At 43.5% G+C, this 26,355-nt stretch overlaps 1 protein-coding gene and 1 long non-coding RNA gene across 7 annotated transcripts in view; one reads left to right on the forward strand and one right to left on the reverse strand.

Moving 5' to 3' along the window:
- PCDH11X (protocadherin 11 X-linked) overlaps positions 1-26,355 on the forward strand; it is a 721,402-nt gene that overhangs the window by 156,577 nt on the left and 538,470 nt on the right. For 3 of the 5 annotated variants that reach the window (XR_014521724.1, XM_083486244.1, XM_083486243.1), the window contains one exon: positions 9,746-12,232. Coding sequence is in view for 3 of the 5 variants with exons in the window: in XM_083486244.1 (XP_083342370.1) it covers positions 9,746-12,232 (2,487 nt within the window). In the remaining 2 variants the exon portion in view is untranslated. Of the gene's footprint in view, positions 1-9,745; positions 12,233-21,290; positions 25,889-26,355 lie in introns of those variants that run through there. The other 2 variants (XR_014521725.1, XM_083486245.1) reach the window with 2 other exon arrangements.
- On the reverse strand, positions 520-18,550 carry LOC310698883. 2 transcript variants are annotated; one of them, XR_014521772.1, is made up of 3 exons: positions 17,618-18,550; positions 6,504-6,728; positions 520-1,284 (listed from the first exon to the last, which is right to left on the reverse strand). It is a non-coding gene; the product is annotated as an uncharacterized lncRNA (long non-coding RNA). The 2 variants fall into 2 exon arrangements; XR_014521773.1 differs by having other exon boundaries at positions 17,561-18,550.

Here is a 26,355-nt window from a genome sequence, read left to right on the forward strand (position 1 = left end):
GTGTAACATCCTGTTTCAATGCTAGTTAAGCACTGAACGGTATTGTTTTGGGTTCAGCTGTACATCCAGCAGCTCATTATCAAATGCATGTATCTCACTAGGTATTACTTAACTATTGCATGGCTTGCAGCTTGCCTCCACCGGAAAGTGATGTGTGTCAGGGTTAATGTGAATATTATTGATAATAAGGAAGCTATGACTAGGATGTGTCATCTGTGATGGTCCATCACTTGATGTAGCAGTAATTAGGGAGTGAGAAAACTGATTCCAGTTTCAGCCTTGCTGGCACTCAATCATAGGTCTTTTCAATCCCATTTTATGCAGATATTGTAAAAGAGTGCATGAAAGACCCATGTTTACGTTGTATGCATTTTATGAACACTTTTAAATCCAAAATCCACAGTTTTATACATGCACTTCAATGCATTTCCTTATAAAATGCACATTTTTTGTATGCAGTATTGGCGTGCAAAAAAACTCCACCCACAAATGCTCATTTAATATTGAAAAGACTTGAAACACATGTAAAAAGGAGAGTTTGTTTGGCAATGCATCACAAACTCTGGATAAGTGTGTAATTAGGGATTTGGGGGAAATTCAGTTCAGCCTGCATTCAAGGGCAAGCAATAATTTTCCAAAACAATATGTGAACTGAAACACAGCCTTCTTTCAAAATTTGCACGTATCCACACTTTGCACTGCAGCTCTTTTGCTCGGTAATGTGTTCATAAATGCATATGAAGGGCTAAACTGTTCATACCAATGCATATATAATGAAAACCAGATAAAAATGCATTAAATCAGGGGAAATTGCTTGGCAAAAAATGTGTATAGTAGGCAAAAATGCATGCAAAAAATGTATCCCTGGGTTTTTTTTCCTTTTCTTCTTACTTTAAATCACAAACTGATGTAGATGCATAGTCACTCATCCATATGTGGAATGTGACCGGGAGTTTATTTCAATCTACAGATAAGTCTGGGAGGATCTGGTTGGTCTTCTCCAAAAAGTGGACCAAACCTATTTCTCCACCCTCTCTAACATGCATGCTGTGGTATGACTGAAGCAGAATTGCCTTGGATACAGCAGAGAGTTTTCTCTCAGGCCACACTTAAACTCCATTCCTTAGGTGTTCCAGTTGGCCTTCACTCTGTCTGCATTCTGATGGCGCATCATTCTGTCTTTCCAGTATTTCCTTACTTGTTGATTGGTGTGTTTCATGTGATCTCTCACATGGTGCAAAAACTCCTTCTGGAAATCCAGTGGAATCTAACAGCAGTTTAACTCTCAATTCTTGTTAAATGTTTTCAGGAAAAAAACACAGATGTTTTAACCCCATTAACTTGGAAATTTTCATGATGTTTCAGCTGACATGTCCTGGTTTTCTGGTGTAAAAGTGGTGATGGGGGGAATTGGCAAAAAGTCAGGGAAGACCCAGATGTATGGCAACATGATGGGAAAACTTAAAAAACAAAAGGTCAACAAATATGCAGGTGTCAGGAATTTTACTTTTTGAAATGTTTTCCCTAAAGACCCATGTATCAAAATTTTGGTTACTAACCTGGTACCCAGTCCTTTCCCCACCCCCGACACACACACACACAATTTAGTGTGACATAGCAGTTCATTGATTGAAAAGCCATGGTTCCATAACACAATAGGCACTGCAGAGCAAAAAGAAATCAAGACAGAAGCACTTGCATTATAACTGGTAAAACTAATGTAATAAACGTCACATTCAAATGCAGCCTCTGTCTTCTACCACTCTGTTTTGAAATGTCCAGTTTATTTATTTATATGCTGCTTGTCAACAGCAAACTCTGTCCAAGGCATCTCACAATAAACATTTAACCTATTATCAAAATACATACATATATATTTTTTTGGGGGGGGCACAATTACTTACAAAACATGTAAACAATTTGGTGAACATAGTACAGTGGATGCTTGGGTTGCGAGCATGATCCATACGGGATGTACATTCGCAACCCATGTCTGTGCACTCGCGGGTTGCAATTCAGTACTTCTGCGCATGCACAAAGCCCGATTCTGTGCTTCTGCACATGCGCAACCGCCGAAACCCGGAAGTAACCTGTTCTGGTACTTCCGGGTTTTGGCGGTCCGTAACCCGAATAAACGCAACCTGAAGCATCTGTAACCCGAGATATGATTGTATAAATTATGGGTATCCCAGCCTTCCTATAGTTGAGAATTGAACCTGAGACCTTCTGCACGCTGTGCCTCTGGCCGGTCATTGTTTACCAGCGGAACATTTAAACTTCTTTCGTGTTGAGGACCCCACAGCCACCCTTAAATAAAGACACAGTTCACACAGAATTTTTGTTTAAGGTTTTTGGCATAAATTTTAGCCACAACTTTATTGATTACATTATGTGAGTGGTTGCTTAGGCATTGGATCATGACTATCTGTTCCCACTTAGAGGTAGGAACAGAACTGACACCCGCAAACCTGCGAAAGTCAGTAAGGGGAAACATTTGGGGGGAGAGCGTAGAGTTGGGTGCCAGGCTCTCACCTCTCCCCAAATGCTCCCAGGGGCTCTTGCGTGGTCCAAGCCCCTTGACAGGGGTTTGGACAAGAGCATGACAAGCCTCTGGATTCCTTTAATGGAATACCCTTGCAGCAGCAGCATTAGGGGGGGGGGGTCGGCACAGCCAACCATACCCCCTGCACCAACCAAATTAACCAATGCCTAACCACAACCTTACAAGTTGCGACGATTTCCTACGCAGTAGGCAAAAACCAAATGGCACCGGCCAATCAGCCAAATGGACAAAATTCCTACCAGGCCTCTGCCCCAAAAGCAGACGACCCCATGACAGGCATAGCAAGGTCAATGCAAACAACCCTAAATATAGGGAGGGAGGGTGGGTGGGTGATCCAATGCGCACAGCGAAAAGAGGAAGCCCAACACTGCGCGCAGGGAATAAATAGCCCCTCAACAGTCACTCATAAAATTGCTACACCAAAGTCTCCCCAATTTCTGAGGGGTACCCAATCAGATTCATGGCCATCTATACCACCCTGCCCAGCAACAGAGGGATGTCTTGGTTGCCCCCACTGCAACACGTGCTCTCCATGATGGAGAACACACTTTCTCACATCATTTGAACTTGTGTGATTATTCACCGGTATCAGGTAAGCCGTCATGAACAAAACCTGTTGTATCTTTTCATGCCTTCTGCTTAATATCACATTTTCCCCTTCTTGTTTGTTTGCTAAATTATGAAGAAAAGTTGTTAGTGTGGATATTTGCTTTTTAGTGTTCCTCTGCCCTGCCCACGGATGCTTACTTCCTTGATGCATATTTCTACAGAGAGTAAACTGAAACTATCCTTTCTCTGAAATCAGATGTTATGCATTGTAACTGGGGGAGGGGAAGGATGTCTCCCCCCCCCAAAAAAAAAATCATATGTAGTTGCTGAAGAAAAGCTAAACTGAGTATGTATTTGCATGAATTAAAAATCTGTGTGTTGTTGTTTCAGGAGCTAATGACAGAATAATCAATGCACATCTGTCAACTTGTGTGCAAATAAAGAAGTGAAGGGATGCTCTTCTCACCATTTCTGTTGCTTTTTTCTGCCAATCGTTGCAAAAAAAAGGAGGAAAAGAAACGCAGCATATATAATTTCAGCTATTTTGCAACCAAAGAAAGAGAAAGAGAGAGAGAGAGAGAGAGAGAGAGAGAGAAGTTGGCTGCTGCCCTCAAGCCATTTACTGTTTCTTTTGAAATGACTGTGATTACTTCAGGGTAAAGAACCTAAAAAGATACCGCTTTAAATTCAGTGCAGGAAATACCCAGTAAAAATACACAGCAAATCAGAGCTTGGTTAAGCGTTTGTCTAAGACTAGTGTAGCATCAATATTGCCTATATAGTGTCATTAGTGTACTTGACATTCAAGTAAAAGTTAAGTCCCTGCCTAAAGACTTTGCAAACTAAATTTTAGTTGCAGGGAAGATGACAAAAGCATAGAAAGCATTGATTGATCTGATCAAATGCAGTTACACATGCTTAGGTTTACATTTCCAGAGGGGTAGTCTTGTTAGTTTCTTGCATAAAAAAAGAAGAGAAAAGAAAGACGAATAAGAAGCTTGGTTAAGCGTTAATAAGGCTATCATAATTCTTTGTACTCTTCATTCTGAAAGCTCCCCTGCAAATCATGTAGGGCTGTGACTCTTTGGTAGAACATCTGCTTTCCAGACAGACAGACCCAGTCTCCATCCGCAGTGTCTCTGGGCAGGACTGGAGGACAAAAACTGTTGACAGTTAGTATACTGAGTTAGATTGACCTATGGTCTGGCACAGTATAAAGGCAGATTCCAGTATTCACATACACACACCTCTGCTATTCAGGATTGTATTTAATGCATCCGACTAAGTGGACTATCGTTTATACAATAACCATGTTATTCTCTAAGGTGCCCCAAGACTCTTCAACAAATTGAAGTTTAGCTTCTCTTGGGGATGAGGACTAACACTTTAAATCTATATGATGAATGCAGGGACATAATAGGGACTCTTTATAGGGATCTGCTCATATATGGAAGCTTGTCTCGTGGATTGATTGATCATTACCACTACCTCCTTGTGGAAGAAGAGTCCATTTCTGTGTGGTGACAGAGTTTCAGCATTGATATACACTCCACACACACTGGACCAGTTATTGGGTTTAAGGCATGCACGTTAAAAAAGAAAAAGAAAAAAAAACCTTTAAGATTTAGGGCTGTCTCTAGTGCATGGGAAGGTTTCTGGGTCTCCAGGGATGGGAGAATGACTGCATCCATTTTTAATGGAGTCCCTGAGGTCAGAGTCAGCATAAGAATTTTTTTTTGTTTGGCAAGCCCTGCCTTTTCTAAGTAAATATGACTCTCCCCACCATACCCATCGGGTGCTTGAGAGGCTCCTGAAGTCCAGTATTCTGGGGGCCAGTGTTAGTAGATAAATTAGGGGTTTGGAAGGATCAATGCATTATTCAGTATTGATTGCTCCCAGTGTTTCCGTATGCACTGTTCACATGCTGCAATTTGCAAAACAGCTAGTAGGAGCCTCTGTGGAATGGACACAATCTGTGCCAAATCTGCACAGCCCAAGACCTGGGTTTTAAGCCCAGGGCTTTTTATTGTTTAGCCTTGGGACCTGTTTTCTGAATGTCAGTTAGTTATTCCATGCAAAAGTCAAATGATGGTAAAGTCAGAGACACTAAGCATGTGCAGAGTGATCTTGCCTTACCAAAAAACTGGAGCAATGTGACCCATTTCAATGCTTGAGGCCAAATGGGAAATACTGTCATCCCCTGCTGCCACCACCTCAGCCACTTACGCTGACTGCCCCACTGCCTCTGCCACCAGCATCAGTGCCAATTTCCAGGGAGTTCTTGCAGATTTCCATGCTCTTTTGGTGAGATCTCACCAGAAATTGGTGCTGGCACCTCTGCTGCCAGTGAGGTGGGCCTAAAGTGGTGGCTTCACCCCTCCTAATGACTGGTCCATTCCTGCCAATAAACGTTGAGCCTAGAGCTAAGGACTTCCAGGAGAAAATACAACATTATTTTTGAACCATGAGGCATAAGCTGGCTTTGAGTCTCTCTTGCTCTACTTGCAACAGAGCAGAATTGCCGCAAAACAGAGGCATTTACTGTTTACATTTGCATTGCAAACTGCTTTAAGCTTCGCAAGCGAAAGTGCCCTGTGAATTTTCAGGCTGGGATGAAGCCTGGCCAGCACCTCTGAAGAGAGGGCCATTGCCAGGTTGGGCCAGGAAAAGACTCCTGCCTGAAAACCAGGGCAGCTGCTGCCAGCCAGTGTAGGCAGTACTAGGCTAGATGGGTCAATGCAATGGGTCAATGCAGCTTCCTGTGTTCATAAGTGCTGGACTTCTCTGACTGAAGGCATCTATCCCAACAAGTGCTGATAATTTTGAAAAGCAAATGGAAATTGGACATCCCTTGTTTTCTGGTGCCTATTTTCACCTCCATCCTCAGTGCTTCTGCATTATCACTCCTTTCCTCGCTTCTGGTGAAGTAGAGTTGGCGCCGTTCCCTTTGGAGCCTGTCAGCACCATTTTCCATCACTCAGAGAGATTGCTATTGATGAATGCTAATCACTTCTTCCTCCTCAGGGGATGTGTTGGCTGTTTCTTTCTCTTCTCTTCCCTCCCCACACTTTCCTTTAAAGGGGGGGAAAAAAACATTTCCAGGCTTGGGTGCCCAGAGAGACACCATCTAGTACGAATCAAATTCTATTCTCCCACCAGCAGTATCAAAACATCGTTCCTGCATGCCCTATGCAGTGTGAGATATGTTTGTAGAGTCTGTCTCCATGCCCACGCATCTGTTTTGCTGTAACAAGGGCATGCCGTGTTCAACAAAACCTATTTCAGGATCCTTATTATTCAGTGTGTAAATGTAATGGTTGCATTATTTTTAACACTTGGAATCTAATTTTCACTGCAGCCATGGAATGCACTATGATAAAAAGAGAAATACTGAATTACCTTGATCTCAATTTGTTTCTCATAATCTGGTGCGATTCAGTTGTAACTTGGCTATTTCTGATTCATACAATAAATTACAGAGCTGGTACTTAAGTTTTCATGGGATGAATCTCAGCCATTGCATTATTTCTCTTTCAACTTGACAAAGGGTAGCACAGATCAGATTTGTTGTGGTCTGTTCATTCTTATTGTGACAAGTCACAAAGGAGGCAGGTACCTGATGGGAAGAAGAAGAAAAATCCAGGTGAGGAAACTGTGCAAAGTGCAAAACTAGTGGCTGCATGGTACGTGCGGTTAACAGTGTGCAAAGCAACTGTGATGCTGTCATAGCTGCATTGCAACAGTAGCACTTTGTGACTCAGATCAGCTGACCCAACAGGACCCTCACATTCACCTATCCATAAGGTCTGTTGACTTACAGAATATCATGTGGGTAGGCTCTGAATGTGGTCAAGTGAAAGACAAGGTATATAAAAAATGGGAACAAAATTCCTATGAAACATATCTTGTGCCAGGGAGAAATTCAAATGTTGGTTGCTGATCTCTTGTCTCTTTAATGGTGTGGGAAAAAAACTCTTTTAAAACACTTGCAGGTGGTAGTTGCACCCCAGATATGGGGGAAAGCGTTTAAATGGATAATATTTTCTTCTATTCTTGGGGTGTCCTTTGCTTGAAATGCATTGGGATGACATAATAGCTGAAATCAACCTGATAATTTAGTATCTAGTTGTGAAAGGTCTACAACTCTGTCTTCTTTCATTGTTTTGTGGAGAAAATGGGGTTGCTCACAAACCACCTAATGCAATGCATGCTGGTGGCAGCAAACCTTGTAATTCCACAGCACTGGAAAGAAGCAGCTGGTTTAACCATTACTTTTATTATTATTTATTAAATTTCTATACCGCCGAACTCTGGTAGGAAAAAAAGATATCTTGAGCCTTGGTATTATGGTGAATTTAACTTGTTGAGAACTTCAAGAAACCATAAAGCCATGTGTTTATTTGATAAAACTTGGCAAGAATTTATTTCCTTTATTAACAAAAATGCAGAGCCGGAATAATACGCCTGCTTTTGAACCTCAAATATCCACTGGAGAAACCCATCATCTGCAATTTAACCAGGACGAACAAGAATTACCTTTATCTGCAATAAAATAAGACAGGGCAGTATTATTTTTAGTTTAATTATTAAGCTACTTCTTTGTACTCCACAATGTACCTGGTTACCTATGTATCCCTTCGCCATTATATGCAGATGGTTTTATTGCATTCTCCACCTTACTGTTTTGTTTCATATTTGAGTTGTGTGTGTATATATATATATATATATATATATAATCTGGACGCTGAGCTTATGCAGACCAGCGAGCTTGCTGGGAGCCAGATGTCAATGCAGTAATTATGGGGTTCCCATTTTGAGGGTGGGGGTTTGTTTTGTTGTTTTGTTTTTTGCTGTACAGCTGTCAAATGAAAGCGTGGTGCTTTTAGGTAAGAAGCCTTCATGTGCAAGCATCACAGGTATCTGTAGTTAGCACATTAACTGACCTGGTAAATCACCTTAAATTAGGGGATAATGTGTTTTCTAATGTGGCACAGCTTTTCTTCCACTATGTCAGAGGACTACAATGCCCTGTCCAGCAACGAAAGAAAATAAATTCCTCTTTTATAATTTCTGTTCACCTGCTACAATACTTAGATCTGTGCTACACTCTATGTAGCATCATGAGCAATCAGGAATTTACTGCATTAAACATTTAAGCTGTGAACAGAAGACACACTTCTCCAAATACTGAGGGGCAAGTGGTAGAAATGCACAAGGAAGGTACATTGTTCTGTATTTAACTAAATATAGACAAAAGATATTACCCCCAAATGTTTTAGAGCCAGGTTTCCTTCTTGACTTCGATTGATGCAGCCCTGTTGGCCAATTGCAACTTAAAAGAGGGAATGTGACACAATTCAGGATTTTCCAGATCAGGTATCTTCAGCCTTTTTGGACCCATGACCTAGTTTTAACACAAGCATGTATTTGCGGATTCATTTCTTAAATCTTTCACTCTATATTTGCATGGTGGTAGTGTTCCTGTTGAGACCCACCTTAGATCAGGCTGTGACCCGCCAGGTGAAGACCACTGGTCTAGATCAGCCCTCCCCAACCTGGTGGGTTACAATCATCCCTGACTGTTGGCCATACCAACATAGGCTGATGGGAATTGTAGTCCAAAACATCTGTAGGGCACCAGGTTGGGTGAGGCTGGTCTAGATTATGTGCACAATCACTTATTGCATAAATATGTCTTAGCCCATGCATTCTGTTGGCTGTTTACCATTAACTATGATACGGATGTTGTTGTTGATGATGATGATGATGTTCCTCAGTCACTGTCAACAAACCAGATTGCCAGTCTCTGCAAACTTTCAACATCAGAAATGCCACGATGAATGTCAGGCTATTAAGCATGTTGGAAGGTGGAGATTCTCTTGAACTTTATTCTCTGTTGAATCACCATGCCAGTTCAAAGCAGGATGAGCACACAACCTCAGGCCCACTTGTGACTCATGACTGAATATACATTCATCATGTAAGCAGTTTGTCTGATGGGATAATCATGGATACCTAAACCTAATAGCCAGTCACTGGTTTAACTCAACATGGCATAAAAGTGTTGTTGTGCTTTATAGCAAACCCTAACCAGATTTTCTTCATAGGATTTCAGTGATTTTTTTTACTCAGAAGTCAATATATTGAGTTGGTAAGGCTCATTTGACATCAAGACAAAACTGAGCCTTTATTGTTATTGGCCCTCTCTTGGAGAATGCTCTTACAACTGACATTCAGCAAGCACCTTCTATTCTAAACATTTGCTGAAAACTTTTCTTTGCTGCGGAGTTATGCAAATGATTAAGAGAAGCATTTTTGCAATACTCAGCTGGTAATCTATTTTATTTCTTGTGTGATTCTGATTGTATTATAATTGATGTCAACAACTCTGGTTTTTTCACAACTCTGAAATTGTGGTATACACATATTTTATAAATAAATAAATAAATAAATATATGTTTAGAATTGTACTGTTCATTTGTTGACATAGCAAAGCATCAAAGTATTTCACATTAAGGACTAGAAGAGCCATAAACTGATGGATGCACATTAATATTGTTCAGGTATGTCCAACTAATAGCAGATCTATGTAATAATGTACCCCTCTGTATCTTTTTTTTCCCTGGCTTCTAGGGTCAAAATGTATTTGGACTTGATATAATTGAGACGCCGGAGGGGGACAAGTGGCCCCAGTTGATAGTACAGCAGGTCCTTGACAGGGAGCAGAAGGATACCTATGTGATGAAAATTAAAGTGGAAGATGGCGGCAACCCTCCACGATCCAGCACTGCTATTCTCCAAGTAACAGTCACTGATGTGAATGACAACCGCCCAGTGTTCAAGGAGAATGATATTGAAGTCAGTGTTCCTGAAAGTGCCCCTGTAGGCACCTCTGTCTCTCAGCTTCATGCTACTGATGCCGATCTGGGCTCAAATGCCCAGATCCACTTCTATTTCAGCAGCCAAATCACCACCTTGGCCAAAAGGCTGTTTGCCATTGATAACACCACAGGTCTCATCACCATCAAGGAACCACTGGACCGGGAGGAATCTCCAGTACACAAGTTAACAGTCTTAGCAAGCGATGGCAGTTCAACACCTTCAAGAGCAACAGTGACAGTGAATGTCACAGACATTAATGATAACATCCCATCAATAGACACAAGGTACATTATCAACCCGGTGAATGGGACTGTGCTTTTGTCAGAGAAAGCACCACTCAATACTAAAATTGCCCTGATTACTGTAATGGATAAGGATTCTGAGCTTAACGGCAAAGTTACCTGCTACACTGACCACGATGTGCCATTCAGGTTAAAGCCTGTGTTTGATAATCAGTTTCTGCTGGAGACAGCCACATTCCTCGACTACGAGGCCACCCGGGAATATGCCATTAAAATAGTGGCTTCTGATTCGGGGAAACCACCTTTGAACCAGTCTGCAATGTTGCTCATCAAAATCAAGGATGAGAATGACAATGCACCAGTGTTCACGCAGCCTGTCATTGGACTGTCTATCCCTGAGAATAATGCTCCTGGCACCCAGCTGACCAAGATTAGTGCTACAGATGCAGATAGTGGGCGCAATGCTGAAATCAGCTACATGCTGGGCTTGGATGCACCACCCATCTTCAACCTGGACCGCCGTACAGGCATTCTGACAGCAGTGAGAAAGCTGGACAGGGAAAAACAGGACAGATACTCATTCACTGTGCTGGCGAAAGATAATGGGATGCCACCCTTACAGACCAATGCTACTGTGACAGTTTCAGTCTTGGACCAGAACGACAACAGCCCTGCCTTCACCCATAATGAGTATAATTTCTATGTACCAGAAAACCTACCCATGTATGGCACTGTTGGGCTGATCACTGTGACAGACGCAGACTCTGGAGAGAACGCAGCCGTGACCTTGTCTATATTGAATGGCAAAGATAATTTCATTATTGATCCCCTCACTGGAGTTATACGGCCTAATATTACCTTTGACAGGGAGCAGCAAGGTTCTTATACCTTTCAGGTGAAGGCTGTGGATGGAGGGAGGCTGCAACGCTCATCAACTGCCAAAGTGACCATCAATGTGGTTGATGTGAATGACAACAGGCCTGTTTTTGTCATGCCTTCATCTAACTACTCGTATGACTTGGTTCCAATAACCACCAGCCCGGGCTCTGTAGTCACAAAGGTGTTTGCCATTGACAATGATACAGGGATGAATGCAGAGCTTCGCTATAGCATTATTGGTGGGAATTCACGGGGATTGTTTATGATTGACCAGTTAACGGGCAATGTTACTTTGAAAGAGAAGGTCATATCGGCAGATCATGGGTTACACAGGCTGGTTATCAAAGTCAATGATTTAGGACAGCCTGAGTCACTATATACTATAGCACTGGTGCATTTATTTGTGAATGAAACTGTCACCAATGGATCCTATGTCCAAGAGTTAGTGCGCCGAAACATGGAAACTCCAGTTGGCCAAAACGTTGGGGATGGTGAGATAACTCCACAGACGAACGACTATGTCAAGATCATAATTGCTATCATTGCTGGTACCATGACAGTAATACTGGTCATCTTTGTGACTGCCCTGGTGCGATGTCGTCAAACACCCAGGCACAAGGTTGTCCAGAAAAGCAAGCAGAGTGGTGAGTGGGTTTCTCCAAACCAAGAAAACCGTCAGATCAAGAAGAAGAAGAAGAAGAAGAAGCGCTCTCCCAAAAGCCTTCTTCTCAACTTTGTGACCATCGAAGAATCTAAGCCTGATGATCCTGGCCATGAACATATCAATGGCACTCTGGACATTCCCGTGGAGCTGGAAGAACAGACTATGGGAAAATATAACTGGGCCACCACACCAACAACCTTTAAGCCTGACAGCCCAGATTTAGCAAAGCACTACAAGTCTGCCTCGCCACAGCCCACTTTCCAAATAAAACCCGAGACTCCAGTGCCACCGAAGAAGCACCATGTCATTCAGGAACTGCCTCTGGATAACACCTTCGTGGTGGGCTGCGATTCACTCTCTAAGTGCTCCTCCAGCAGCTCAGACCCTTACAGTGTCTCTGAATGCAGCTGTCAAGGAGGTTTCAAGACTCCAGGCTCCATCCACAACAGACAGGTAATGCCAAGTTGCTCACTTACACCTTTCTCTCTGCTTCTCTCCTTTCCTTTTGCTTTATCTTTTTCTTCCTTTTTATTTCGCTGTGCCTTTTAAATCTTTATATATAAATATATAAACCTTAAGCATTCATGCTCGGCTGAAGCACTGAGAAGTAAACAGTTTGTGATCCATCAATACTAAATGGAAGAAAATGAGAATGAAGTGACTCTTGGCTATCAGGAAATTTTGATTGCTGAATGAGCATATTTAGAAGGTAATTCCTGTCTGCAGATGGCAGTGTGGCACTTCTCGCTTTGCATAGAGGATAGCAGTAGCTTAGATCTGCAGAACAAAAGAGAGGTTATGGGCCTGTCCTCGCTAGCCTCCTTTGCTTGGGAATCTAAGCAATCTAGGCCAGGTGGAAAGCAATAAAGCTTTGCAGGATCTGATAAGTGGTTCTTAATGTTAATGGAGTCTGGAATTGCAGACTTCCTTGGTTGGAGCCGTACCTCAAGGTCTCTCAGCAAAAAAAGAAGAAGAAAGCAGGCTGCCCCCCTCAACTCCCCTTAATGGACTGAGTGCCTTTTTCCAGGCTAGGAATATACACTGCTGTCTTGGTTCCTAAAAGCTGGGCACCTGACACAACTGACAGCATGAAACAGCCCTGAAGTTAAAGGGGGAGGAAAAGATAATATCAGAGGCATTACAAATGCTGCCCAGCTTTTACAGACACTACACTGTAAATTTAGTCTCCCATGTCACTGGCTAAAGCGCAGTCCAGGCTTATGTGTTAGAAGGGGTTGGGCAGAGTGCAACTACACAGTGTTTAGCTTTTTAAGTTAATAAAGAGAGTGCATGAGAAGCACACCTCTAAATGGTGATTCTAAAAAGCTGCATTGTTTCCATTAAAAGTAATAATAATTTAAAACTTCAGTATTAGCAGTAATACTAGCAGCATACGCTGGGATGGAGTTTGGTGTTTGGAATTTCAGCACGCTCCTCCGCCTCTCACCTTCTGTTGTGCACAATCGTACTTGCAATGCCCTGCAGCTCATTGCCCAGTGCAACGTTGCCCTAAATCTACCTCTGGATATGCTTACTGTTGCAGTGAGTGCTTGTCTGGCTTTCAAGGAGCTTATCAAACAAAAAGACTCTCTTAAAAAAGAAGTGTTGCAGCAGCAAAGGTGTGCTGCCCATTTCCCTCCATTGACCATTACTTCGGTTGTGTTGTAATGACTTGTCTCAGTTGAGAATGGGGTCTTTGAATTTCATTTGCTTCTTCTTGGGCAATTGACAGCATAGTTAAGGGGGAAGGAACTTAAAATACCCGCCTCCCTAAAACTTTTCTACACCTTTTTATGGGTGTTGATTGAAGGAAGGCTTCATCTTTTTCTAATGCCTAAAAGACAGCTTCAGCAGTAGTTACAATTTCTGTGATATAAGACACAGAGAGATGCTTAGTGAACTGTTATTTTAAGTCGAATTTCTTTTTTTAAAAAAATGCTCAGCGTCTGTGAATGGAAATATTTTTGAGTGCTGTCCTGCTGACTCAGGTTGGTTATATTTAATCACTAAAGGAAACTTTGGGCTTATTCAAATCAGAGTGAGATTCAATCACGGCTCAGAAAATATATGAAGGGAATGTGAATATTGGACGGTTTCCAAACAGAACAAGTGGCACATGCAATGAAATGATGTGGAATGTAGGAAGCTGCCTTATGCAGAGTCAGACCAGTGGTCCATCTAGGTCAGTATAATCCACAGGATTTCAGGCAGGGAAGACTTCAGCCCTACCTGGACATACTGGGGATTAGACCTGGGTGTATCTTCATGCAAAACAGATGCTCTACCATCTAGCTATGGACCTTCTGCAAACTTGTCCTCATCCCAAGAGGAGTTATGTTGTTTTAGGCACTAGGCATTCTGGAACAAGAGCCCAGTAGTGATGTTCAGACCTCACCTGGGTTGGTACAGGGCTCAGGAAGGAGAAAGGAATGACTTCTCACACCATCTGTCCTGAGGTTTCTCCAAGCTATGCTGAATGACCAGAGAGTTAACCATAGGAAAGTCCTATTGCCTGTGACCATGGAGAGTTGCTGCTTCCCTAACTGGGTGCCCTATGAGTGCTATTGCTCTAGCACCCATAATTCCTAATTCTTGGCCATGCTGGCTAGGGCTGGTGGAAGCTGGAGCACAAAATGTCTGGATGCAACCAGGTTGGAAGAAGGTGATTTAAATGATTGAACTTAGAGATTATTTCCATTTCCTCTTTCTCTATCCCTTCCACTCCCAAGCTATTAAAAGTAAACTTGACATTCTACTTTTAAGACATTACTAACAATTGCAACTATTGTATGACAAATGTGGGAAACGGAAACAAAGGTTATATTCAGCCCTGGAATCATTTCCCTTAATCCAGATACCGTATTTTTCGCCCTATAGGACACACTTTTCCCCCTCCAAAAATGAAGGGGGAATGTGTGTGTGTCCTATGGGGCGAATACAGGCTTTCGCTGAAGCCTGGAGAGCGAGAGGGGTTGGTGCGCATCGACCACCCTCGCTCTCCAAGCTTCAGGAAGCTCTGCGCAACCCTTGGGAGCCCAGCGCCAAGCCGTGCCAGGCTCCAGAGGGTTGTGCAGAGCTGCCTGCTCTCCCGGGCTCCGCGCAGCTCTGCGCAACCCTCGGGAGCCCGGCGGGAAGCCGCGCCGGGCTCCCAAAGGTTGTGCAGAGCTGCCTGCATTCTGAAACCTCGGGCGTGCTGCAGAGTGCACCCAGGCTTCACGCAGCTGTCCGCAAGCCTGGGGAGACTGGCGCGGCTCCCTAGGCTTGCGGATAGCTGGCTGTTCTGGGGTCTGGGGTCTGGGGAAGCTCAGGCTTCCCCTGCGCCATCCCCATGCCTGGGGGGAAAATAATTTTTTTCACTTTATCCCCCCCCAAAAAAAACCTAGGTGTGCCCTATAGGGCGGTGCATCCTATGGGGTGGAAAATACGGTATATAGATTAAAGGACTGGGTGCAGCAAGGCTGCTATTGTGTGGGGGCTAACCAGGGAGGAGAGAAGAAGAAGAAGAAGAACAAGAAGCAGCAGCAGCAGCAGCCATCACTTTGGAATAAAATAGGCTACAACATTATTGATTACAGATGTAAGCAGGTTTTGGAGTAGGCATTGGTGTGTACCGGGAATCACCCAGCATAACTGCTGTTTGATTCTCAGTCAGAGCTAATCTCAGTTTAAGGATCACCCTGTGACATTCATCAAAGCAGGGTGTCTTCTGAGATCACCATTTGGGGAGAGTATCCTGGGAAATCAACCGCTGTCTGGGCATCAGGATGAAAGTACCTCCCTTTGGCCCTTTAATGAAGTACCCACATCCAATGGAGCGTGAGGTGAGAGTCCTGCTCACCTCCCAACCCACCTTAACCAAATGCCTTACCCACCCATGTTGTGGCAGTTGCTACGAAGAAGGCAAAATCTCTCAGCTGGTCCAATTTGCCTGGAGGACAAATTCCTCCCTGGCCCCAAATATGGTGACCCAGTGCTTCCATAGCAAGGTCCTAATTGCTTTCTGCTCACTAATGCTCAAACAGAACCATGGCAAGACATGAAGGGAGGGAGGGTGGGGAAGTTAACCACCAACTAGACCCAGGGCAGGAGGTGCATTCTGGCTTTACCCAGGTTCACTCTGAACCCTTGCGCCTCTTGGGCCTCCTGTGATTGCCTGGATGGAGGACCAGAAGCCCGTGTGACCATTGGGGAAGAAATGTTGTCCCCCACTCAACTGCACAGGAAACCAGCACTCTCCCCCCTGCTCCTAGTGCAACCATGGTCCATAGGAGGCTGCTATCGCTGCACACCGGGGGTAAGCGGTCCTTAGTCGGATCCAACTCAACCATTCAGACTGAACATAGTAGCAGTATAGAAAAGGGATTCACGGCATTTTGAGGTGTAATGAATACAGGGCTGAAGAGTATACTTTCTTACTTCCCTGCCTACTCATCCAAATGTGTATTAACCCCCACTGGTTATCAGTTTCAGGATTATTTTATTATGAGGACCTGCTCCCTGCTTGGGAGGGTTTTTTTTATCTGATCTGGGAGGGCAGGACCCAGATGTAATCCAGCTACAAAAAGCTGGAACAAACTCATGGGTTGGGGCAGCGTCTAAGGGGGTCCTCTTGTTTCTAAATGGCTTTTGATCTGTCGGTTTTAAATTTTGGGTTTGTTTTTGTTTTAAATAAAAGGATGTAGGATGTGTCTAGGAAGAGAGGAGCAGGAGAAAGCTGGGGGGGGGGGTCACAGTGGTCCAGAGCAGGAGGAGATACTGGGGGAAAGATGTGTAAGGGAGACATGGCACAGGCAGTTGGTGCCTGCTGTGTGCCAGCCCCTCCTCCAACTTGTGGTTGTGCTATTAGCCAGTCCTCCCTTCTACAGCTGCTTTTGCTGAATGCCAGGACTGAGGAAGACCTCTCTGATCTGATTATGAACAAGGAGGCTGATTCAGCCTGTATAACTGAGACCTGGGTGAATGAGCATGCTAGAGGTGACCCTACCTCTTCTGCCCAGCTCGGTACTTGGTGCAGCATCAGGGCAGTCTTGAGGGTCAGTGTCACAGGAGTGTGCCATCAGTAAATCACACCATTCACAATTGGTGTTAACTCTTTATTAGCAAAAACACAATCTTCACATACTTTGTCAAGTTTCAGGCTTAATGAGCAGAGCAGCTCATCCCTGGTAGGTCTGGCCCCATGAATCAGTTGCCAAGACTGAAAGTCCCCACCTCTTCAAGCCATCTAAGTCCCTGACACCCAGAGCCTTTTTCAAGCAATTGGAGACTGCACCTGCATACAACCAGCCTCTCATCCATGCTTCTTCTGGTTCTGGCAGACCAGAGGGGAGAGGGGCTTGTAACAGGATGAGGCTGATATACCAATGACTCTTTGCCAACCAGACTCATCTCTGTCTCTTGGCTTCCTTTCTCCCCTGCTTCAACTTCTGCCTCTGATTCTTGACCACTCTCTGCCACGGACTCTCCCAGCTCACTAAGCCCTGTTACCTCTTTAGCTTCTGACACCTCCTCATCCCAGTCTTCTCCCTCTTTTCCCTTTGACCACTCATCATTGTCCCACCAGCACTCTCTAGACTCTAAGCCTTCTTCCCTTGGTGGTTCCCCAGCTGGTTCCTCCCACCATTCCTCTGTGGCCAACCAATCCATGACAGTTGGAGAGAGGGAGTTTCTTTGGTTTATAGAGATTCTCCCTCTCTCCAGGCTCTCTGTCCAGCTGTGGGACAGAGTTCCTGGCACTGGGAAACTGGGACAAATTAGGGATTCTGCTGACTTGTCACTCACTCCGCTCCTCAGCAGTCTCCCTGCATGAGTTGACAGAGATGGTCTCAGAGGCAGTACCTTGGTTGTTGAATCTCCGGGAACTCGGACGTTTTGGCTCACGAACGCCACAAACACAGAAGTGATTGTTATTGTTTGCAAATGTTCTTTTGGAACCTGAACATCCGATGAGGCTTCTGTAGCTTGTGATTGGCTTCAGGGGCTTCCTGCAGCCAATCAGAAGCCACAATTTGGTTTTTGAATGTTTTGAAGTTGAACGGACTTTCAGAACGGATTTCGTTCAACTTCCAATGTACGACTGTATTGAGGACTCAAAGACTGCTGGTTCTGGGGGACTTCAACATCCACTGCCAACGTGACTGGTGTTGGGGTGGCTCAGGTCTTTGGGCTGCCATGATGACTATGGGCTGTCCCAACATATTAGTGGCCCAATGCATATGACAGGCTACACTATGGAGCTTGTTTTCTCAGTTGCACAGGAAGCGTGTGATTTGCAAATATTGACACCAGTCCCTTGTCATGGTCAGATCACTTCCTGTTGAGATTTAGGCTTTCAGCACTTTTCCCCCTCTGCAAGGGTAGGGGACATATGAGGACAGTCTGTCATTAGAGACTGATGGATCCAATGGGTTTCCAAATGTCTCTGGGGGATTTCCTGCCTGATATGACTGACACTCCTACCAAAGCACTGGCTTACCTCTGGAACATCTGAATGGCCCAGGTCATTGACATGGACACCCCGATCACCCTCTCCCATGGGGGGGGGGCTTGTGTTATACCCCAGAGCTTAGAATGAGGAAATGAGCTGGGAGATGGCTTGAATGTGAGTAGAGGAAAGATCTGGTGGAATGCAAATGAACAATGATGAGAGCTCTTCATGGAGCCTACCTAATGGCAGTGAAGGCAGCAAGGAAGGCATACTTTGCTGCCTCCTTTGCATCCTCACTCCATTGCATCCTCACTCTGTTCTGGGTAGTGCAGCATCGTTTACATTCTGGCCTAAAGGAGGTGGTGGGATCAGTGGTGGTGGGATTAATGGTAGCTTCTCGCTGTGTTTGCAAAGCATTTTGAAGACCAAATTGCTTGCATCCACTAGGATCTTAATTCTGTGGCTACAGCGGATTACTCTCAAGGGGTGTCCAGAGCACTTTCTAGTCCTGTTGTGTTGGACAAGTTTCAGTTAGTAAGGCTCGAGAATATGGACAAGATGCTTGGATCAGTTGTGGATATGGACAAGGTGCTCTGGACCCTTGTCCCTCTTGACTGATTAAAAATAGTGGGGGGGGCAGCTGGCTGGATCAGGGTAGTGATTAATGCATCCTTGTGAGAGGGCGTTGTCTCTGCATACTTAAAGATAAAACCTCAAGAAACGCTCCCTTGATTAAGAAAATCTAAGTAACTACCAACAAGTTGCTAATCTCCCCTTCATGGGCAAGGTTCTTGAACAGGTGATTGTGGACCAGATTCAGGCATGTAACCTCATCAAGAACAAACAGTCTCCCAGCCATCCATGCTAGGTAACCACCCACCAGCAGTGTCTCAGTCTTATCTAGATTGAGCTTTAGTTCTTTAGCTCTCGTCCAATCCATTACTGAGGCAGGGCAACCAATAGCTGCTGCAGGTACTCAGAGATATACTAGCACACTTCTTCCATCCTCCCTCAACCTGAGGAGTTTGTGGCAGCTTAATGATGAGTAAATCTACCTTATCCAGAGACTAGTGTGGCATACCCTCCAAATGTCCTTATTTTCCAGGGACAGTGCCAGAATTGTGAAAGCCTTTCCGACACGTGTGCTGTGTCCCACTGGTGTGGTGGTGATGGGGCTTACCCTTCTTCCAATAGGAAATGCTTTGGGGGGGGGGAATGGAGGTCAAGGAGGTTCAGTTGGGGGTGTGTGAGAAGTGTCCCCATTTTCATCTGAGGAATGTTGGAGGGTCTGATGTTGTCCCGGCACTATCTAGGATAGATTGTCTGCATCTAAGCTGAATGCAGTTCTGAGCCTGGCCCTCCTCTGAAGTTGCCACTTACTTTTTCTTGCATTAAATCCAAGCAAATTAGTAAAAAGAGGAAGAAAAATATCTAAGGTTTATTTACGAGTGTTTGTGCCACACCCTTCCTACATAACTACAGTACTCAGGGTGACTCAGTGCAAGTTGAAAAACATTTTAAAGTTGAGAGTTCACTTTTTCTGTTCTGCACCTCTTAACATATGCGACCACTAAGTGTGTGTGCCTTTGGTATCAATTCATTTACCATTTCAGGTAAAGCTGAATTTGCACATGCAGAACTGCTGCTTGAGTTCCCCAGTTTGGTTTGTTGGCATTCCAGCAGGCTGTATCCATTCTTATATGGCATGGGTTGCACTGAAAATCAAGCCAGCCAATTTTACATATGCAAACTGGGTCCGAAAGTTAGCATTTTTGCACTGATGCACTTTGGAAAATTTAACTATGCTTGCTGTAGGAACAGGACCTTTGTGTGTTTGACTCCTTTGCCATTACTCTGCATTGATTTTCTCCAGCCCTGCTTTCATGCATACTTTTGACCATTCTTTACTATTGCACTTTACAGTGAGATCATGACGATTTAGTTAGGATATTTTATGTTAATTGCTCTGCTTTGTTTCAGTTTTCTTTCTTCCCATATTCCATCTTTCCCAATATTATTTTCTCACAATATTTTGAACATATGCTATCTTGATATCAGGAATCTAAAAACAAGTTCTTAAACACGATGACAATGCACGGTTTGTGGGTAGGAGGGAGGGACGTGGATGTCCTCTGTTTTTATTTGTACAGACCTTCCTCAATTTCAGAAAATTCTAACAAAATGGGGGGTTAAAATATGTTGCAGTGAGTCCCTTGAGTGCATGACATTTTATAATTATATACATTTACAAGGCCTGAAGCCTGCTGTACCACATATTTTGGCAGAAGAGTTGCATTGTAATAAGTAATGTATTTCCACTAAGGGCATGTATGTACTATGATCTTATGTTGATTTAAAGCCATTTGCTAGTCATGTCTTTCCCCAAAGAATCCTGGGAATTGTAGTTTGATGAATGTGTCAAGAGTCCTTTAATGCAATGCTTAGTTAGCACCCCTTCCCCACCCCTTCCACCTTCACAGAATATATAACTAAAGTCTCCAGGGAATGACCCCTTGCAGGCATTGGCTAATGTGTTGCTCCCTTGATATTGAAATGCATCTTTCACCATTCCTGACAGCTGCCCACACTGACTGGGGCTGAGGTCTGGAATTCAGCAACATCTAGAGAGCACCATGCTGGCTACTTAGCAAATCTATCCTTTATATAGATCCTGATATGTCTCTTAGTAGGGCAGCTTGGAGGGATAGCTGTTATATCCAGATAAACCCGAACAGCAAGCATCCTGTAAATCAGGGATGGGAAATCGGTTGTCATCCTGATATTATAGGAACACAACTCCCATAATTCCTTACTATTGACCACGCTGGGAGGGACTGATAGGAATTGGTGCCCAACCACATCTGAGTGGGGGGCACAGGTTCCCCAAGCCTGCATCTCCCATATGAATGCTTTAAATCTGAATTGCCTATCTAAATCTAAAAACAGTAAAATCTCCCCAAGCCCCTCCCCATCCCCATGACAGTATTAAGCTAGTTGATAGCTGCCAAGCCAACTTTTAAGGTAGGGTTGGAGATGTGATGATGAAGGCAGGGGCTTTTCTCATGCTGTTTCTCTGTTTGCCAGCTCTGAACGTCTTCGCATCAGCTGTTAAGTACTGAAGTCGTATACACAATGATGTTAAGCCAGCAAACATGGAAATATGGGAATAGCACGAGAAAGCCCTTTGTCCTCTCTCCCTGATTGCTGAAGAATTTTATCGTCTGATCTCCAGAGGGGTTTTCGAAGTGGCGGTGAACTGTTCAAGCTGCCCTACTGAAAGGTATTCAGGGCAAGAACGCTAAGACAGAAAAGGAAAGAAAAGAAAGACAAAGAGAGACTTGAGAACATTGTGCTATAAGTGTTCGATAATGTAGGGTTTTTCCCTAAGGCAAAATAAGTGATATTAACCATCACTGGGTGTGAATGGTGGTAACTATATAAGATAAATCTTTTTATTCTCTTATGTTGCTGATAGCCACTTTGTCCTTAATGGACTAATGCCCTTAACTTATTTATGCTAAGGATATATGTTGTCCATGCTCCCCTCCCTTATAGCAGGGATGGGGAACCTGTTCCTTTCCAGGTGTTGCTGGACTGCAACTCCCATCAGCCCCACCCAGCATGCCCAGTGGTTAGGGATGGTGGGTTGCATAGTCCAGCGACAGCGAATAGCCACAGGTTCCCCAATCCCACCTTATGCCTTCTCTCCCATATACATGATGATAAAGGAGCAATAACTTTTAGGCATATACATCCAAAAAAAGAAAGAAAGACAAAGTAAAGTTATCTATACTCCCTGCATTTCTTGGTAAAATGCTTTGTCTCATATGCTCCAGAATGAGAAATTATTGTTGGTTTATTTTTTATTTTCTTGGGTGGGGGGGAGGGGGGTTGTTGTAAGAAATACTTTTTTCCGCTATGCAGGATAGCCAGATATGTGCATTTTACAGTGCTTTGTCGATCTTAAAATGCCAAATGGCTCTTTCCACTGGCTTAACAGGCTATCAATCCTCAGCATGGTGGAAAGTCAGCTGCTAATGCATTTTCTCCATGACACACATCATGGAGAATGTGACGGACGGTTCCATGTGCAGCAGGGGTAGGAAACATGGGGACCTCCAAATATTGCTGGACTCCAATTCCCATCAGCTCCAGCCAGTAGCATCAATGGTCAAGGATGATGGGAGTTATAGTCCACCACAATGGGTACCCTTGCTGTACATGGAAAACCCACCTCCACATGTTGCATCCATGGGGTGGGGGAGAGTTGTATATCTGCTCCTCTATCATAGGTCCACTAGGCCTCCAAGCCTAAACATGTGGAATGGGAAGTAAGTCCCATTGATTTCAATAGGACTTACATCTGAGTAAACATGCATAGGATTGTGCTGCATGTTGTATGAACTGGACCCAAGAGAGGGTGTACCTCGTACTTGCAATTCCGTATAGATATATGTATAGTATACACTTGTAGCCAGCCTCTCTCATTCTTTTTTTAATTATTCTAACTGTTAAGCTTTTCGATGAAAGCTTATTTTATATTATGCTGGCTAGCATTTTTAAGAGTACCTACTTAGGCACAATTTAGATGGCACGCCCTTCCCCAATATTTAAGCAAAAGGTCTTGCATTTAGTGTGATTTAAAAAAATAAATAAATCAAAACCTTAACTACCACTAGTACAAATAAATAATAATACTGCTGCCTAGCATTAAAATGGCTGCCTTTTTAGGCAATTTGGCAAGATCACTGAATTTATCTTTGGTTAGCATAAGATGTAACATTTTCATTTTTTGGTTGTTGCTTATTACATGTTTAAAATGTGTACTATGCCTATCACAGTTTGCATTAATGTGTTGCATTAATGTGTTGCATTGTATCATCCTTGGGCAATAATGTAAAAGAATGTACACTTCATGTAACAGTGTTTGGATTGGTGCAGGATTCATTGAGCACAGTCCACCTAGAACTTTGACTGTGGATATCCCACTGAAAAGTAGGATTCTACAAGAGCACAGAAATGGTTCTATTATCTTCAAATGTTTTGAACAATATTCCTACTGGATTGCACTCAGTGCTTTTAAAAAGGGGGGAAGGAGTAAAAAGGAAAAAAAAAAACCTGGATTTTTTTTGTCGTTGTATGAATGCTAATATAAAATTGGATAGCTAGATGGCAGGGGAAGGGGGAAGAGGTATCTGTCCCAATCACATATTAATTGTGCGCCTAGATCAACAACCACGGGAAGCACTTTTGCACAAGAAAAGCAAATGTAGAAGTGCCATGTGCTTCCACATTTTAAACACGTGTCTCTTGAAAAAAAGAAATGCATAAGCTCCATAATTATTTAAATCTTTTATATTTGCCTGGAGCCCACATTGATTTTTTGGACAAGTCAATGCACAGCAAAAGCTGAGTGCTACTCTCAGTCACATTTCTTTCTACAACATGTTGAGTGCAGTAATCCTGCCAAAGTTAAGCACTCTTAACACACATTGATTTTAAAAAGTAAATGTTACACATGTACTCTTCCTTTCATATATTCAGAGTTGAATTTAAAACTAAATAAATAAATAAATTTGTTTACGGCCCAACATCCAAAGAGCCTTGGAAGGTTCGCAGCATGAAAATACAAAATAAGATCATAAAATGCATAATGAAACAAAAACACACCAATAACTCCCCTCCCAAAATCTCATTTAAAAGGCCATAGAATATTTGATCAGCCAAAGTCCTGAGTATAGAGAAATGCTTTCAGGTGGTGCCTAAAATTATGTAATGAAGGTGCCTGGCAGACGTTGCTGTGGAGTGCATTCAGCAGATGAGGAGCCACTACAGAAAAGGCCCATTCTCATGTTGCTGCTCTCCAGGTCTCTTGTAGAGGAAGCACCCAAGGGGCTTCAAATGATGATCACAGGGTTTGCGTTGTTCATATGGGGAGAGCTGTTTGTAAGGCTTTATAGGTCAAAACCAGCACTTCGAATCAGGCCCAGAAATCAATTGACTGTCAGTACAGTCAAGCTGGGCTACCAGCTAAAACTGATGGAAGGCATTCTGTGCCATCAAGGCCACCTAAGCCTCAAGCTAACAGCAAAGGACTCAGAAGTCCCCCCACCCAAGCTATATACCTGCTCTTTCAGAGGGAATGTAACCCCATCGAGAGCAGGGCAAATCCCATTGATTAAGTCTAGGGACCCACCCACTAACAGTGTTTCAGTCTTCTCTGGGTTGAGCTCCATTTGTTGGTTCTCATTCAGTCCATTACAGAGGCAAGACAACGCCCAGCATATCCACTGCCACACCTGCAGATGTAAAGGAGAAGAAAAGCTGTGTTTCATCAGCATATTATTGACAATGTACACCAAACCTCCGGCTGACCTCACTCAGCTGTTTCATGTAGTTGTTAAACAGCATAGGTGATAAAATCCCACATTGAAAGCTCTATGGGGCTGAAGAACACTCCCCAAGCATCACCCTCTGGAAACAACCATCCGAGTAGTACCAGAACCACCACAAAGTGGTGCTACCCACCTCTAACTCAGAACAGCCACTCCAGAGGGGTACTATGGTTGATGGTATCAAAACCGTCTGAGAGGTTGAGGTCAGTTAACATTTCCCTTGTCTCTCTCCCTACAGAGGTCATCAGACAGGGCGACCAACACAGTTTCTGTGCCAAAACCAGGCTTAAACCCCAACTGAAATGGAACTATAAAATCAATTTCCTCCAAGAGTGTATAGATCTAGTTCCACAGTCACTTTTCATTTCAGAATTTACACACCAGTAGACCTGTTCTTACTCTTTCTTGGGTCCTGTTATCTGCACAGTGGTAAACAATGTGAACTGCCCTGAGACCTCCAGGTATAGGGTGGTATATAAATTTCATTAATAATAATACTAAGTTTCACTTGGCTTTTACAAAGTTCCATGTGACTTTTCAAGCAAAGAAGGACAAAAAGCAACAACCCACACACAAATGAGTATATTTATTCTGACACAGTCTGCATGGCTTTATTTTGAGATAATTTGCCACCCTAAGACATATTTACTAAGTGGTGTTTTTCGTTTTCTTGGATAATTCTCTTCTAGCAAAATCAATGGGTATTAAAAGTCTCCATCTTTGGCAGGATTGAGCCCATGTAAAGGTGCTTCCCCTGGTTCTGATTCTCCAGAGCAAGGGTGAGAAAGTTTTGGCTCTCCTGATATTGCTGAAGTACAACTTCCATCATACCTGTCACTGATGGGAGTTGTAGTTTGGCAGCATCTGGAGATCCAAAGGTTCTCACTAGCTGCTCCAGGGAAATAAACTGGCAATCCATGGTGGATATTTGAGTTCCCACGTAAACATAGCACTGGATGCGGGTGATGGACTTTATGTATGCCTGCATAAAACAACAACACTACAACACAGTATGCTTAACATTTAATTGAAATTTTAAAAGCTATTGAGGATCCATTAAGTAGGCTGCAAAACTGGAAATCTCACATGCTACTGTATATCTGATGTAACTGTACTTTAAACAGGCTTGCAATGTGATCCTACTTTCTCACCTGTCAAACTGTAGATTGTCAACAAGGACATTTACCTCAAGTTCCCTTCACATGTTTGCTATCTGGCTCTTTTGAAAGGAAATGTTCATTTGGCTCTCTGATCTGTAAAGTATAATAAATCCTATTTATAATGGTATATTGAAATTTATCATTGCATGGTTGGCATCTGTCTGTCTCAAGAGACAATGGTGTGCACCTCCAAGGGTGAAGTCAAACCAATGGAGAGTCACAGCGCCTGCTGTGGCTGCAGAAACTGGTAACTTGCAACTGCTGCCATGTTGTTTTTGCTGTGTTTGCAGCACCAAAGTGACCTTCCACGGTGCGCAAGCCTGGGCAGTGTTTACTGAGCTCCTCAGATAACATGAGCCCCACCCCCCATCCCGGTCTTGCTGATGTCTTCCAAAGAAAAGGAAAGCAATACATTTGCCGCAGCTTGGCTGCAGGAGGTGTACAAGATGTCATCCAACCGTCTTAAGGACTTCACTCTGGATTTGCATAGGGTTTACTCCTTAGTCTTTCTTCTCCCAAAGATGTCCCACAAGACAGCAAGGAAGCAGTTTAGCATATTATGCTAAATATTTGCAGCTGTGGCTGTTGGGCCCC

This window comes from Podarcis liolepis, assembly GCF_965112155.1.
Source record: "Podarcis liolepis genome assembly, chromosome: Z".
In the NCBI taxonomy this organism is placed as follows: domain Eukaryota; kingdom Metazoa; phylum Chordata; class Lepidosauria; order Squamata; family Lacertidae; genus Podarcis; species Podarcis liolepis.